The 15979-nt window shown below is 41.2% G+C and overlaps 2 protein-coding genes across 3 annotated transcripts in view; one reads left to right on the top strand and one right to left on the bottom strand.

Moving 5' to 3' along the window:
• The first annotated feature begins 60 nt into the window (after positions 1-60).
• slc66a3 (solute carrier family 66 member 3) lies at positions 61-3669 on the top strand. Its single transcript, XM_026354032.1, has 7 exons — positions 61-306; positions 1406-1488; positions 1659-1728; positions 1880-1937; positions 2260-2380; positions 2776-2817; positions 3190-3669. The coding sequence occupies exons 1-7, from the start codon at positions 161-163 to the stop codon at positions 3288-3290; spliced, it is 621 nt and encodes a 206-aa protein (XP_026209817.1). The 5' UTR covers positions 61-160; the 3' UTR covers positions 3291-3669.
• A 367-nt stretch (positions 3670-4036) lies between these two features.
• Positions 4037-15979, bottom strand: part of rock2a (rho-associated, coiled-coil containing protein kinase 2a) — a 29504-nt gene continuing 17561 nt past the window's right edge. The window contains exons 13-32 of one of the 2 annotated variants that reach the window (XM_026354030.1): positions 15648-15783; positions 14972-15063; positions 14465-14711; positions 13010-13116; positions 12626-12785; positions 11891-12051; positions 11518-11702; positions 11342-11411; positions 10853-10956; positions 10487-10673; positions 10205-10298; positions 9493-9587; positions 9178-9369; positions 8886-9054; positions 8453-8523; positions 8267-8355; positions 8055-8133; positions 7680-7941; positions 7310-7532; positions 4037-5443 (exon numbers count right to left, since the gene is read on the bottom strand). In XM_026354030.1, the coding sequence (XP_026209815.1) occupies positions 5440-5443; positions 7310-7532; positions 7680-7941; positions 8055-8133; positions 8267-8355; positions 8453-8523; positions 8886-9054; positions 9178-9369; positions 9493-9587; positions 10205-10298; positions 10487-10673; positions 10853-10956; positions 11342-11411; positions 11518-11702; positions 11891-12051; positions 12626-12785; positions 13010-13116; positions 14465-14711; positions 14972-15063; positions 15648-15783 (2727 nt within the window). In that variant the 3' untranslated portion in view covers positions 4037-5439. The other variant, XM_026354031.1, reaches the window with a different exon arrangement.

The following is a 15979-nucleotide window of genomic DNA, read 5'->3' as shown; positions in this document are numbered from 1 at the left end:
AGGTCTTTTACGTCGAAGGTTTAAAACGGAAGCCCCTCTAAACCGCGCCACCTTGCCAGTGGTGACGTCGCCGCAGCAGCATCTGGCTGCTAGTTTCAGTCCAATCCTCACATATCTGGTGAGCTAAAATTCCCGTTTTGTCTTTTCCCACCTGCGCACGATGCAGTCCGACACGCTGCTGCACGTCGCCAACTTCAGCACGCTGTTTGTGTGCATGGTGCTGAAGTTCCCGCAGATTTTAGTCCTGATGCGAGCGAAATCCACGACGGGAGTCAGCCTCCACAGCCTCCTCCTCGAGTTGATCGGGTACGTGAGTCGTAGGGCTACTGTTTGTTTGTTTTATGGGGAGGGGGGAGTGAACGTGGATCCGTGGAGTGCGTAATTACAAGTGGGGATGAAGTGAGACGGTGCGTGCAGACAGTTGAATTACTTCTACTTGTGCTGGTGTCATGTTCATGTGATGCTGTCTTCCTGTTCCTGACTGGCTGCACCTCCTGTGTAGACAGCCACACCTCCAAACTCCATTTAATATGTGACAAATTGAGCGATCAGCCATCTCTTTATTCTAGATTAAGAGTTAAATAGAGAGATTGGCTTCCAATTAAAATAATCTAACAGTGTGGAGCCATGAAATTAAAACATAAACCACTTTATAAAACCAGTACTAACAAAGGACTGAAAAAGAAATGACTGCTCTGATGTGAGATCAGGGTCTCATGTGCTGTGAGGGACTGTGGTCTCTCTGTTTTCCTATGTGGCTGCATAAGGAGCCACTGTCAGTGTTTACTAGGATCATTTGTGGTTTGGGAGGAAGCAGCTTTGTGCCTGTGTATATAAATACTGTGTGTCCTGTCTCTCCTCGGTGCCTGGCTGCAGCTGCACTGTCCTAACACCTCTCCTCTGTGTTGGTGAGTGATGGCCTGCTGTCACCGTGCATGCTACAGTCAAATAGCTGAGCCTTAAAGCTGCCCCCCCCCCGCATGAGCTATTTATGCCCCAATAAACCTGTTTTATCGGCCTAAATTGCACAGCATGGCTGTAATCCAGAAAAGCATTACTCCTGGTTAAATACACGTAGGCATACTTCCACTCTTGTCATCCCTAATGAATCACTGCTGGTGGGAACAGTCTCCACTCACACGTGACCACATCCCAAAGGTGCAATAAGTGGCCTAATATTTTATAGCTCCATATAGTATAAATAGCTGGGATGATATCAGCTGGCTGTCAGGTTTTATTTGCGTCCCGCCCGGCTGCTGAGGTTTTTGGTTGAGTTGGTTACAAACTCCTCTCACTTTCCCAGCATTGAGGATTTAACATATTTGCTCTTGATGCATTTCATCAGTGTCTCCGTTTCACTCTGTGCTGAGTGTTATGATCTAACCTGACACCATCTGCCTTTTAGGTTCATTGTCTTTGTAACGTATCAGATGTACTATGACTACCCACCTCCCACATACCTGGAATATCCGATCCTCATCGCTCAAGGTGAGCTGTCACTTAAAGGTGTATATTGTAATTACTGATACCATGTCAGACCACCATTGTCACCAAACCAGAAATATTAGCCGTCTGATGAGTAAGTGAGTCTTACACTGGAAGCCCAGTCATCGTTTTCACTGAATCAGTGCCTGTTCTGACCTGCCGTGTGTCCTCAGATGTCATCCTTCTGCTCCTGATACTCCACTACAACGGTAGCCTGCGGCACAGCGTCATCTACGCCTTGGTGTATCCTTTCACTGCACAGCTTCTCTTTCTAATATCAACGAACGGGCGAACAAAGACGTGTTCATTCAGTGTTGCAGAAAACCAATGATCCATCGGCCTTTGTAGATACTCTCTGTGTCACGTGTTATTACCTTGACATGAGGTTTTTCAGGTTTGTTGGAGGCTGGAAGCTCCTCACCGTGGAGAAGTGGATCATAGATTTGGCTATGGTAATAAATCACTTCCGCATCAATCATCATTCGTACAATGAGTAAAAGAATGGCATGTCATCAGTCAGGAGTAATGAGGTAGAGATTTGAACAGAAAGTTATCTAGACTTTGTTGCATGCCGTGCTATCTCAGAAAGACAGCCAGACCTTTGAAATGTCGAGTAGTGCCGTCGGTTTAATGAGATGAACGTGTATGAAAAGCATTTTTTTGCATATAAATAGGTAAGAGCAGCGATCCAGCAGCTCCTCTTAAAGTGGAGGTTTTCACGAACTGCAGAAACTTTTCACATTGAGCTGTACTGAAACATCTCTCTTTTTCCAGAGCCTTTGCACGTTCATCAGCGCAGCCAGTAAGTTTGCTCAGCTGCAGTGCCTCTGGAAGACTAAGGACGCTGGACAGGTTAGTGCCCTAACCTGGGGTATGGCCACCTACACGTGTATAGGTGAGTGTCACGTACTGTACCTCCTGTCTCATAAATATTCTTTACATGAAGCTACTTAAGTTTAGCATTCAAGTTAAGTATTACTAAGCACGTACAGTACACATACACTTGATGTGTGATCAGTAAATGTGCATTAAAAACACTGCTCTCCCCCTCATGTCTATATAACCCTCCGTGTTTAATAAATTCAGAAATGCATAACACAATTGTGACTTTCTTTTCCCCCTCCTCCCTGAAGTACTGTTATTGTAATGTTTCGGTTTGTGAATATGCATTATACTATTTACTTGGCTCCTAATTTAACAAATTAGCAATTCAGCGCTCCATTAATTAAATATTAGATGCTCCGCTGGATAACGAGGATGTCATTAACTCTGGCTTCCTCTTCGTTCCAGCACGGATTTACACCACCACCGTGACAACTGGAGACATGCAGGGTAAGTCGGACTGAATTACAAATGAGCGTGGGATGTGAAGTCGCTCAGATGAGACATCTTTAATCATCTTAAACATTAGAGAGGAAACTCTTTACACAGATTTGTTCTCCAGGTCTACAATTATCATCTTAGTTTTACACGACAGGATTCCTTTGCCACTGTGGTGCACTGATGTAACCTGGTTTGTTCAGTGTATTTCTAATATAAGAATTTATATCTCGTCAGCATTGCACGTGAAAGGGAACGTTTGTGGTTTTGCAGTCTGACGAAACTACAGTTTCTTCTTGGTTATTCACACTTAAATGATCACATCAACTTTTTTTCTAGGCGTCAGCAGCCACCTTTATTCTAACGTTGCACTTTTTGTCGTAGTCCTGGTGAGGTTCATCGCCATGACCTTGCTGAACCTGTGGGTGCTGCTCACTGTGTTCTACTACCAGAGACACAGTGGCCACTCCAAGAAGAAAGACTGAGCTTTACAGTGGGACACCAGGGCTGACGCCACTCTGTCAGGCTGTTTATCAGTTTACTGGATAACTGATGGACTAACAACGGTTACATCAGCAACTTACAAATACAAATACTGACTTATAAAATGTCCTTTTTCTATTTTTACCTCAGTATTAAACCCACATGCTTTTATAACATTCCCTTGACTAAGATATCCACAACAAAAGACCAATGTGTTTCCATACTGTATCAGGAAAAATGTGTTATTTCATATGGAAGCAGAAGCCACGTCTATCTGAAATCTCTCTACTCAGGTTAAGCAATACTGTTTTGAACACCTTTTATAAATGTAAAGTCCTTTTTCTGAACTGTTGTAATAAACCAAACATTTTAGCTTCTTAACATTGTGCTTATTTGTGTCGTGCGTCAGAACTCTCACCCATCAGAGCTTCCGTGACATTTTAAGAAATAACCCAATACCAAAAGGCACATCCATGTCTTTATTGTTGAAGTGGTTATTATAGAGCTGTTTGGTAGCAAACATGCAATCTGGATGTAGAGCCCTTAAATACAAAGTGGACAAGGCTGTATAAATAATAATGTGCACTGTATAGCATGTAAAATATATACTGTGTATATGTGTATAAAACATGCGTCTTGGTTAAAGGAGAGCACTTGTTATATATACACATATACACACACCCACACACACACACATACACACACACACTTTACTCTCCATCTGCTATATGAGTCACATACACACAACAATGTGCCCAAACTCAGGGTTTGGTTACTTTTAATACAAAAATATCAGGACAAACACTTTTAGAAAAACTTTCAATGGAATAGTGCTGCTCAGTACATTGACTCATGGCATTTGATTGCATACCTTCATTGTTTCTGCTTCTTACCGTGTTCATCGTTGGGAATGACTAAAAACAACAGTTGTTAGTATGTGGAGGCTTGTGGGTGACAGCACTCAAGTGTGAGGCCTGAAAATGGCAAACGCATGCAAGTTCACTCAGAGCATGTGGTGATGACAGGGGCCCTTCAGTCAAGTATGTTTGGATAGAAGTAATACAATGCCTGTGTGTCGTCTCTGGTTAAGCCCAGATGTACATTCAAACAAACAAACAAACAAAAAAAGAGCCAAGCTTGGATGAGAAAAGCATTAACGGTGCACGTCTGAACTCAGTAAACATTAACCCTCAGGAACTGACAGTGCAGGTTTGTGAGATTGTGGGATTGCAGGGATCTAATGCGTGGGACTCCATCTAATGCCATTGGTACTGTAATCGTACAACCACAACTGTTGATTCAGAGTTCACCTGAATCAGAAAACTGAATAAGAGGCACTCAAGGAATTATTTGCTCAGATCTGGAAAGAAACTGACACTTCTTCCCCATGTTGCTGACTTTCCTAGAAGACACAGCTCATTTGCTCAAGTACCTTATTCAGGTTTCTGTGACCTGTGTGGACTTGCCCCTGAAAGCAGAATTGTGGGAAACAGGAAGTTACAATCAACGTGTTAAAGAGTCTGAAAAAGCCAAAGTACAGATACTGTATCTGGGATCAGGTTCAACAATCCTGAGCTATATTCAGCTGACAAACTGTACTGTATCTTCTGAGTGTAGTGTTCCCCATTAAACCCTTAATATTGTTCACAATCATTAAACACGAGAATGTCTTTAAATTTGGCCACGGGAATCCCCAAAGGTGATGAGGAGGAGCTTGAGTGTTATTTTCCTGCTGCATCCTTCAGATTAAGTCCTGATGAGAAGTTCTGAGGTAAGTGCATCCCAAACTTGCCAGCAATGGTTGCCCTAGTAAGAGCTCTCTTCTGTTCTTGGATCTGAAGGGGCTAATCCAGCCCACCCCCCAAGGCACACTAAATCGCTCTTGTCGAGGGCCAGAGAGAAGACTTCCCATCCCAAACCATCCAGCGTGGTGAGTCTGAAAGTCGCCAGCACTTCAAGTGGCCGGGCAACAAAAGGGAAAACAGACTTTGTAACTCTCACAGGCTGAAGCAGGACAGGTTGGGTGAGTTGTGGAGAAGTGATGTAGAGTTCAGTGTGCTGATCTGCAAACAGAGCTTTGTGCACAGTCTTTCATTTGGGAGGAAACACACACCCCACCACCTCGAAGATGCACCACACTCCCAAGCAAGGTTAACTGCAAAGAGAGACAAAAGTAAGGTTAGTGTGTGGCAGTGACTCTGGTTTGTCCACACAGAGGGATATAGAGGAATTCGCCTGTTTTACAAATACAATATCATTCCTGTGGCAGGGGTGTTTTCTCACACATTCACACAAAACCCTATATGATTACATTCCTGTTCTTGGCACACACATATGCACGCACACAAAAACCGATGTATTCCAACATTTGCCTAATATTCTGACACTGAATAAATTACAAGATCAAGTTTGTTATGCACTAATCCTGCTACAGTTTAATGCATCATTTTTCAGTGTGAAAGACAGTGATCCACCTATCTGCTCCCATCTCAAACACCCAGTGGCAAAGTGAGGGGATTCCCAAACTGACACATGCACTGGTCCAATTACACTATGTGTGTTTATCACATCTGTGTACCCTGTCACCACTTCAGACCCCAGACAAACATACACACACTTTGAGGATTGAGTTGTTTACAGTGAAACATCTGGGCAAAGGAAGAATTAGATGTCACAAGACGTCATGTGTACCAGGGTCCACTGCTGGATTCCTCTCGCCTCATTCTGAAGCCATTTGACCTACGAGGGCTGAGGTCAGAGGACATAAGGTCATGATGGGTGAGACATTTTTATGTACTTTAACAGGATAATGTGAGAGAGAAATGTACCTGCATCCACAGCAGATTTAGAAATATCTGGTATTTAGGTAGCACAGAAAAAGCAGGTCATGCTCTTAGAACATTACATTTGGTCTCAGCTGTCTCTTTAGAATAAAAATTAAAGCGCTACACTTTTGGACTGTGGCTGGCCTCATGGAAACAGTGTTGCACGGTCACTATAATCACTGCACTGCACAACATTCTGCACACAGTGTTACCATATCTGGACATCAGAAATGAATAGATGAACAATCATCATTGATATCATCCAACGCCCAGTGCCAGTCCTGCAGACCAAAGTCCTCCAATCTGAAAGGGGAGATCAGTTTTGATGGCCAGGAAACAATTACTGGACCTATGTACAAATCAGCTCCTGTCCAGTGTAGAATGAGCAATGGTTATCTTGTTAAAGCGACGCTCTGTGGTGTTATCCGAAGGGCGACCCAGAGATGAGAAAATGACTCAAGGTCACAAAAACAAAGAACAAGATCAGCTTCTCACATTTCTACATTTCACAAATACCTCTGAAACACCAATACTGATTTGGTGAACTTTAGACCTTTTCAATAACTGGATGTCGTCTAGATGGGCTCTTACTAAGGGCTGACAACACGACCTACAATGTCTCCAGTTTTTATTTTCCTACCCATGATTTCCTAAAAAGGTTTTTTTTTTTTTTTTTTTTTACAGGACCTCTAGGGGGCTTAGTAGAAGGAGTTAAACTTGTGTTTATATCATGTCAATAAATCATTCAGACCAACGTTTAGATGTGAATCCGGAACTTTAGTTTTTGGAGCAAGAAGCTATTGCAAAATAACATGCACTAAAGTAAGTACGCTGTATTTGTAAATGTTTAATCAGCATTTCATATCTTTTGCTGCTGCTATGTAACCTAATGTAGTGCATACAGTATTTATTTAAAGGTGGATGTAAACCACTGTTAAAAGCTCAGGTGCTGGAAACTGATTATAGCCTTAAATAAAATAATATTATCCAACATTCAATATTTATATAGGAATGTGAATATATATAATCATATATTTCCAACTTGTGTAATAGTGGAAAAGCCTTTTAGGCCCTCAGATACAACAAATACGGTACACAATAAATATGTAATGTGTGCAGTTAAAAATAATTCATACTGGACTGTACTGTGAGAACAGCCAAACTTTTCAGACATGCTCTCCTGTCTGTGATTCTACCTGCTCTTGCTGGTGGGGAGCTGTCGACTAGGCCTCCTCATGGACTGGCTGGGCTGAACCTTCATCGAGGCGCGTGGTGATGAGCGTGCAAAGTGCTCTGGTGCTGCTGGTGCTGGAGGCTTCTTGGGAATTTTCTTAACCAGCCGGCTCACCCACTTCTGCTGTTCCTCCTGGGATGTAGCCAGCAGCAACAGGTTCTTGGCCATAGACATGTCGAAGTTTACTGGCGGGAGAAAATTGAAAGTCCGTATTTATCTTTCATAGCAGCAGTGGCTTTTATAAAAGTTGTAAATTCTTTAACACATTCTCATAAACCTGTAAAGGCTGTGTTAATTCACAGTGGACTCCTGGATGTGCAGGTGCTTCCTACCTTTGCAGGGAGCGATGATCTCCTCCTTCTTGTCCATGTGGTCCTTGTGGCACTTGATGTGGCAGCGCCGGCACTCCAGAGCAGGCGGTGGCTTGAACATGTTCCACAGCGGCTTGGTGCATGCCTCACAGTTGGTAGGGAAGTGGTAGAGTGTCGGGATGAACTCGTGGCCCTTGTGGCAGATGTAGCTGGACTTCTCTCCAATGGGCTCCACAGGAAACTCGGGTTCCTTTTTACTTTCGCCTTCATTGGCATAAAGGATCTGGAGAGCGGAGAAATAATTTGGTACTTCATCATGTTAAAACTGAAATGAAATTTGATTCACTAAACTAATTTTTATACCACTCAGAAGAAGATCAATAATAAAAGATAGACCTGGAATATCCTGGGGATCTCTTTGGCGTCAGCACGGTACACATCTGTTTGAGTGACAGGTCTCACATGGAAGAGTTTGCTGTGTGATGGAAAGTAGTCTTATTAAGTTGTCTTAAAAATGTTAACTGCATTTCTGTGAACTGCAGCATCTTAGGACAACAGCAAATCCCCCTACAGAAACTATTGAACTCATAAATTATGTGTATACTCACTCAATATCAAGCACCATGTAGGGAATGGACTGCTCTCTGTCTTGCTCACTGTTGTAAAAGAGGATCTTCTTGCTGCTCACTACAACATACTTCAGAAACAGGACAGATATTGTAAGAAAATACAATTGTAAAGGAGACACACACAGTAATAGAGCATCAGATTAGCTTCATTTGCTGTATTCCTACCTTCTTCTCCCATCCAAATTTCTTGGTGTTGTTCCTGACAGGTAGGGAGAGCCAACCCTCCAGCCTCGTTTCTAAGTGGAACAAAGAGGCAGCGAGAGTTTGACTCAACAAATGTACTAGATAAGCATACTGATAAGTCCTTTAGTTATATACTAACAGAACTAAATGTCGTTCTTCTATTCCTACATAAACTGCTTGTTTTTTTTTTTCACAGGATTGAACGCCTAACTGTCAGAAAATGGTAAAACCAGCTCATAAACTGTGTGTTAATACCTTCAAAAAAAGCATCATCCTAATGTCACAACCTCTGTATACTTCTCTTAAGTTTTTATTTCAGCCTGAAGGACAGCTTATCTTTTCTGTGTACATAAAGCTAATTAGGAGTTCATAGATTGACATGTGGGGAAGCTTCACCCAGTGGTTGTCCTCTTACCTGCATAGGCATCATCAGTGTCAAACTCAGGCCCACTGCTGATGCTAGCAGAGTCCATCGACTGAACACTGAGTGACTGTAGGTGGTTTCTCAGCTGCTCAATATCACTGTCCTTACTGTCCAGAGCCATCTGCAGTTCGATACGCATCTGGCTCTCATCTGCCAGTTGCTGCAAATGAAAAAACAACATGAGGAAAATGCTCCAGTCAAGCACAGTTATAGGGGAGAGAAGATACTGCACCTAATGAAACGAACAAAAAAACATCAACTCTTTTGTGACTGTTCTACTAACCGCCTGCATTTCGTTGATCTCTTTCTGGTATTTGATGATGCTGCTGTTGAGCTTTTCCTTCTCCGACCTGAGCTCCAACTGCAGCTTCCTGTTCTCCTTCTCCTTTCGCCGCATGTCTGTGTCGTTACCACGGCGACTGCCTGCAGCAGGGACCTCTTTCCTATTCATGATCTCTGCCAGCTTATTGACAGCCTACGGACAGAGGTACCATCATTCACATTGCATAGTTCCAGCAGCTTCAGAATTTAGTTATTTTAAACAAAACAATATACTATAACATACCAAACATGTGGTATGATTTGCTTCAGTTTTTACCTGAGTTTTCAGCGTCCTCTCTGACTGCAGCTGTTTCTCAAACGTTAGCTTCATTTGGCTGATCTGCTGCTCCCAGTCCTTTGACGTCTCCCGCTCTGACAATATAAAGACACCCAAAAATGATAAATATACCCAACAACAAAACTTTGCTTGTGATTATGTGATATATTATGGGCAATGGACTCTTTTGTCCATCGGTGTTACCACTGTCTGTCACACAGTGATGAGACCAATATTTTAGTTTGAAGATTGACTTAATATTAATTTTACTTAAAATCTGAGTCATACAGAAAAAAAACAATGCCTTCTGTCTACAAATTTCAGGGACACTTATGAGTTCTGTGTTTCTAACTATGGCAACTTGTAAATGGACTTGCATGAAAGAAATGTTATATTTAAATCTTAGTAAAATTAGTACTTCTCCAAACCACTGAAATATTATAGATTTATTGAAGACATTTTTTAACTTTGTTTAAAAGTTTTAAAAAGGGCTTAGGTTTATGTGTGAGTTCAGTAAAGCTGAATGATGATTGTAGCAATTTACAATTCTACATAGTGAAGAAAATGACTGATGAATTAAGTGTGCTGGAGTTTTTTTTCCCCACAATAGTGATAGTCTGTTTTCCTCTCATGCACCTTTCACACATTCAGGTGTGCAGAGGCTTTGTTCTTTTTATAAGGACAGAATTTAAAGTTTAAACATTTGAAATACCTTCCATTGCCTCCTTCAGTTTGTTGTTCAGCTCCTCCTTCTCATTAGCCAGGTTGGCGACATCACTGGTCAGTGTGCGATTGGCCTCCTCCAGCTACATGCAACAGGAGAAATTGATTATGAGCTCACACTAACCTGTCTTCTACTGCCACCTGCTGTTCAACCTGAACACTGCAGTTTGTTTTCAGGATTCACCGCATTTACTATTCGGTGTGTGCCTGTGTGTTTTTGTATCAACAACAGTTCCTGTGAAGGCCTGAGGAAAAGATTACAACAACTCACCGAACTGATAGTGATGTCCTTCTCAGACAGCTCTTGACGATGGCGTGCCATCATTTCCTTCAGTTCCAGCTCCTTCATTATTTTCTCCTTCTCCAGGTCTGAGTACTGCTCTTCAGCAATGGAGCGCGCCAGCTGCTCTGAGTCAGCCTTAGTTAGAGTGATCTCAAGCTGAGCTGCTAAGGAGTCCCTGAAAGAAAAGAAAAAAAAAAGTTAAAAAAGAACAACTGTTAATCATCACAACAGAAAACAAGTGCCCGACTCAGAGAAGTAAAAAGTGTGCTGATTCCTATTTCCCTATTTAGTCTTGTTATACTATTGAATTTTGTAATTGACATTTTAAAGTGCATTGAAAAGAAAATTAACCACCTCTCCTCCTGTAGCTCCTGCAGAGATTGCTGCATCTCTTTGTAGAGTTTGTTCCTCTCTTCACACTCTTCCTTCAGTTCACGAACCTGGGTCTTATACAACGTCTGGAAAACACAGGAAACAGGTAAAGTAGATGTCACGCTCTTAGAGATGTAATTCTTTGCCTCCAAGTAAATAATGATAATTATAATAATGGCAAATGCATGCATACAGTTTGTACAGGCAGGTCAATAAAATAATAAAATAAATGGTTTTGTTAAGCACTTGATTATTCCATTAACAAATATTATGTAATGTTTATGTATTTTTAACACTTTAAATTTACGAATGTCCATTAAACAGGGAACATTGACACAGCTATTTAAAACAAACTCCAGTGAATAGTATTGTTCTGGTGGCACATTACATCCTGCTCTTATCAAATAAGATGCAGAAGCATGATGCACTTAGTCATTTTAAGCGTGATTATAGAGCAGAATACAGACTCACAGAGAAATACTGCTCAGCTTCTAACTGGTCCTGTAGTTCCTTCAGTTGCCCGTCTGTGTCCTGTCTCTCTCTGTAGGCAAAAACAAAAACTAATACTCATCATCCTCGTTTTGGCAGAATAGAGGCTCGAGCAGACTGTAGTGCAAAAAGAGGAGTAAAATTAAATAGAAACTGACTTGCGCAGTTCTTGGTTCTGTTTCTCCAAGCTGCGTTTAATGTCCAGCAGGTGGTTCATTTCTTGTTTGAGCTGTTTCTCTGAGGTTCTCAGGGAGTTTAGCTGCTGGTTCTGGGCCTTCAGGTCATTTTGAGTCAGATTACGCTTCTGGGTCTCCTGCTCAATCTTGAGCGTCAGGTTCTTCACCTGAAAGAATGGATTAAATGCAGATGGATACAGAAATGAAGCGTAGGTGTACACATTTTTTCTACTGTTATTCCTTTACAGCTCAGAACAGACAAACTGTTAAATAAGCCGCAGAAATTATTTCTGTAGGTGGCATTTAATATGTAAACACACTTCACTGGTCTCCTGTATCGAACATAAACACTCACCTCCTCAGTGAGGCGGTCTTTGTGTCTGCGCAGCTCATCTAGTTTCTGTAAAGCCTGTTTATAGTCACAGTCCATCATGCTGCTGTGCTTCTCCAGCTCCAGTATTCTGTTCTCCAAACGCAGTTTGGCTGCTCGCTCCTCTGCCAGCTTCTGCTCCATCTCTGCGTGGGTTAGAAGACAAGATGAGGCAGTTAGGGTGTGAAGACACTACTGCTGCATTTTTGGTTTTTAACATCATGACTAATAGAGAGCAACGAGAACACAGACACACTGGAAATGTCTGTGTTCACTGTTCATTTTAAGCTGCTCTATTAAAATGACAAGAAAACACACTACTTGGTAAACAGTAAACCAGACTTTGAGACCAGCAAAACATATCACAGAAATAATCCAGGGTTCAGTTCAGAACTAGTTTTTTTGTTTTAATTGGGGTGGAGACCTCTCTAAATACTCAACAATTGTAAGGACCACAATCCCAGTACAGAGCAATACTTAAATTAAGTCAAATTAGATACAGTACTTAGAGACATACTATTATTGTATTTCAAAACAGTCAAAGTACATGAATTTATGCAACTTCCTCATTGCACAAAATCTGACACAATAATTGTTGCACATATTAAAGTTGCAGTTCGTCGCAAAATCTGTTGTCTGATGTGGTTCAAACTGGAACAAACTAGACGGTATTTTTGAGAAAAACATACTGTAGAAGAAACAAAAAGTTGGTGCCCTCACCCTTCATGGACTCTGATTTGGCACCCTCGATGGTTACTTTGATCTTGCTCTTGTCTGCCAGCAGAGCCCTGGTGGACTTATGAGAGGCCTCTTCCTGTTCTAGCTCTTGCTGTAGCACCTTCAGCTTGTAGGTCAAATCTATCTCCTTGTTGCTCATCTCCTGTACAGAAAAAATAATCAAGGGCAGAGAGGTGTTATAACACGAAGAAAACTCAGGAGTAAAGTTTAAATAGTCATCTTTTTTTTTTTGGGCAAAATCTCACTTGTGATGCTTCAACTATAGCAAAGCATCATAAACACAACTAACAAAATCAGATGTCCTAGAGAAAAACATTTGGGCAATGTTGTAATATAGAACTAGTCTCAGCAGTTTCTGTGATTTACCTTCTCCTGATCAGTGAGTTTCTCCTGAAGCTGTCTCTTCTCAGCCTCAGCTTTAGACAGAGCTTGTTTCTGCTGACGTGCCTCCTCCTCATGAGCAGAGATTCGTGCTGCAAGACATAAAAAATTTATTATGTATGACTTGCATGTAACATACAAACACTTGGACTCTGTGTCCATACACAAGCTCCTTACTAAATACCCAGCAATGCAGCTCAGGAATGTTTGTTTTCTTGTCCATCTCCTAATAGTATCTGTACACTGATCTGTGGGTTACTGGGCTACGCCAACGGCATGTGACACATGACAAGACTTTGTGCCTATACATGGCAATACGCACACGCACACACACACACCACCACCACACACACACACACACACACACACACACACACACACACACACACACACACACACACACACACACACACACACACACACACACACACACTGATCAGTCAAAATAATTAAGGGAAATATGTTTTTACTAAACATTTGCCTAGTTTAAATAAAATCAGTTCATTACAGATCCAATTATCCTGCACTTCACTGCTAGATTTGTTAAATGCAGCATCTGGTCACTGCATTAACTGAGGCATTTTCACATTCAAAAAATGGAGAGCGCCGAGTAGAAATCTGGCTGTGAACAATATAAGTCTGGCCTCACCTCAATGAACCCAATCAGACAAAAAGTTTTATATAACAGCTTAACACATTTACTTACGGTTTTAATTATGATTATTTTAGCGTGGCCTTTGGAGGTGTTTCAAGTTCCCTTTCTACAATTAGATTTGCATTTGAGTGGAAGCGAGAGGGGTTTGGGTCTCTAAATATCAAATGTATTTGTCCTTGTTTACATCTGGAATCAAGAAACTCCAGAAAAGCCTGTTTGGAAAAAATGATTTGCAAATAAATTCAAATCCACCTCTCTCACACTCATACAAACACAGATAGTGTTTGTATGAGTGTGCTGTTTGCTGAATGGTTTCTGACTACATTTGTGCTGCAGTGCCATCTCCTTATTAAAGCCTGAGAAGCCTCTTTGGTGCTCTTTGTATTTTTGTGCTACATAGATTTGCTCACCTAGCTGCCTCAGGAAATCTGCTGTGCTAGCGACAAGGCAGACAGCAAGAAAATAACTGTGATAACCCATTTTAATCCCAGCAATATCACAAAATAAAAATACCGGTAAACACACTTAAGTGCCTTCTCATGCAGTATGTACTATATTATATATTATTATACAATATTCCACCTGCAACTATTTTATATATTTACCATAATTTGTCACAATTATATATTGTAACATTTATCAATGCATTGAGTGGCATTTAGTTGCAATAGAAAATGTATCCTATGTGCGAACCTCATACACACTAAAGTGGAGCTTTCTTTTGCAACTCAAGGATTCATCAACCTAAAAGATCCTGTATTACACACTGCTCATGTGTCACCCACCCATAAGGTCACTGATGGTCTCTGAACCCTGGCTTTGCTCCCTCCTCTCAGTCTCTAGTGCAGCCTGCAGGCTGATGCATTCCTTCTCCAGACTCAGCTTGCTGCGCTCCAATAGGCAGCATTTGTCCTGCAGTTCACGTACGTTGGCCTCCAGCTGCTGCAGCTGCTTGCTGCTCTCCGTCTGCGTTTTACGGAGCCTTGTTGCGGCCTCTGTCTCAGCCCGCAGCAAAGTGTTGGCTTCTTCCAGCTGGTGGAGACAATATTATAAAGAATCTTTGCAGATCAGTTGGTAGTTTGATTTGGTTTCCTCATCAATTTTCTATTTGTCAATACATTTCTGAAATACATTCACACCAAGGCTTCACAGTGCAAAGATTGTAATTCCATACCTAAATACATACAGATATACAAACTGGATAACAGTGATATAAAATTATGAGATTCGTTCTACTTTTGTGTATAGTTTGTGTTTTAGGGGCTTTGCCTACAGACAAAAGAGGTGCTGACCTGTTTCTGGAGGTGAATGTTCTTCTCATTGAAAATGTGCGAGTTCTGATTTCTTCTTTTCAAGTCATCCAGCTGGTCTCGAAGGCTGTTAACTACAAAACACAGACAATTTATTTTATATATTTTCCCTTATTACATTTCTAAATATAATTAGAATTATATTATAATTCTCTCTTGGTGATCACAGAACAGAATGTGGTCAATATGAATGTATAAATATTATATATTTCAATATCAACATAGCACAACAAGTCAACTCAAGGGAAAGGCAGAGTACACCCGTATACTCCGTTTTATTGGGGTCTCTGCGTCCAGGTGAGGGCAGTATCTGCCACATTATATTAGACTGTGAACTAACATCCAAATTTTTTATGTCCCAAACAAAAACAACACAAGGAGTTAAAAAAAAGATATTTCAACATGTCACTCACTACATTTCATCATGTAATATTGCAATTATTTTATTATGTTGCTTATTACTGATACCATTAGTAATTTTTGTCTTCGCAATTTTTTTCTGATGTAATGGTATTTCAAAAATAAATGCAAGTTCTGATATTATGAAAATCATATTGGGGAATCTTTCAATATAATTTGAAAGTGTTGTATATGTACTGTATATGTATGTAACTGTATATGTAGGATCTAAACAGTAAAAACTTGACTCTCATATCACCTTCATTTTCCAAGCAACGCTTCCTGTCTGCCTCACTCTCAGCCTTGCGGTGGCTCTCCAGACTCTTGTGCTGCAGCAGGGCCTTCTCTCTCTCCAGCTGCCTCTGGCTGGACTCCAGGTTCTTTCTGCTGGTCACCTAAAATCAGTCAATGTATGCTCAGTTCAACATGCCCTGTTGGACTGGTTTCACGGTGCTGCGACTCCTCAACTCGCTTTAAGACAAATGGTTCCGGAGAATCCAAATTTAATTATTATTACAAGTTGGAGAGAGCTCCAACTGAATATGCCACATAGGTATTCAACTGAATCACGGTCATCATCGTGTGGATAAG

The sequence above is a fragment of the Anabas testudineus genome, chromosome 12, assembly GCF_900324465.2.
Source record: "Anabas testudineus chromosome 12, fAnaTes1.2, whole genome shotgun sequence".
Lineage (NCBI taxonomy): Eukaryota > Metazoa > Chordata > Actinopteri > Anabantiformes > Anabantidae > Anabas > Anabas testudineus.
The sequence above is the reverse complement of the archived record's forward strand: the minus strand, read 5'-3'. Positions and strand labels throughout refer to the sequence as shown.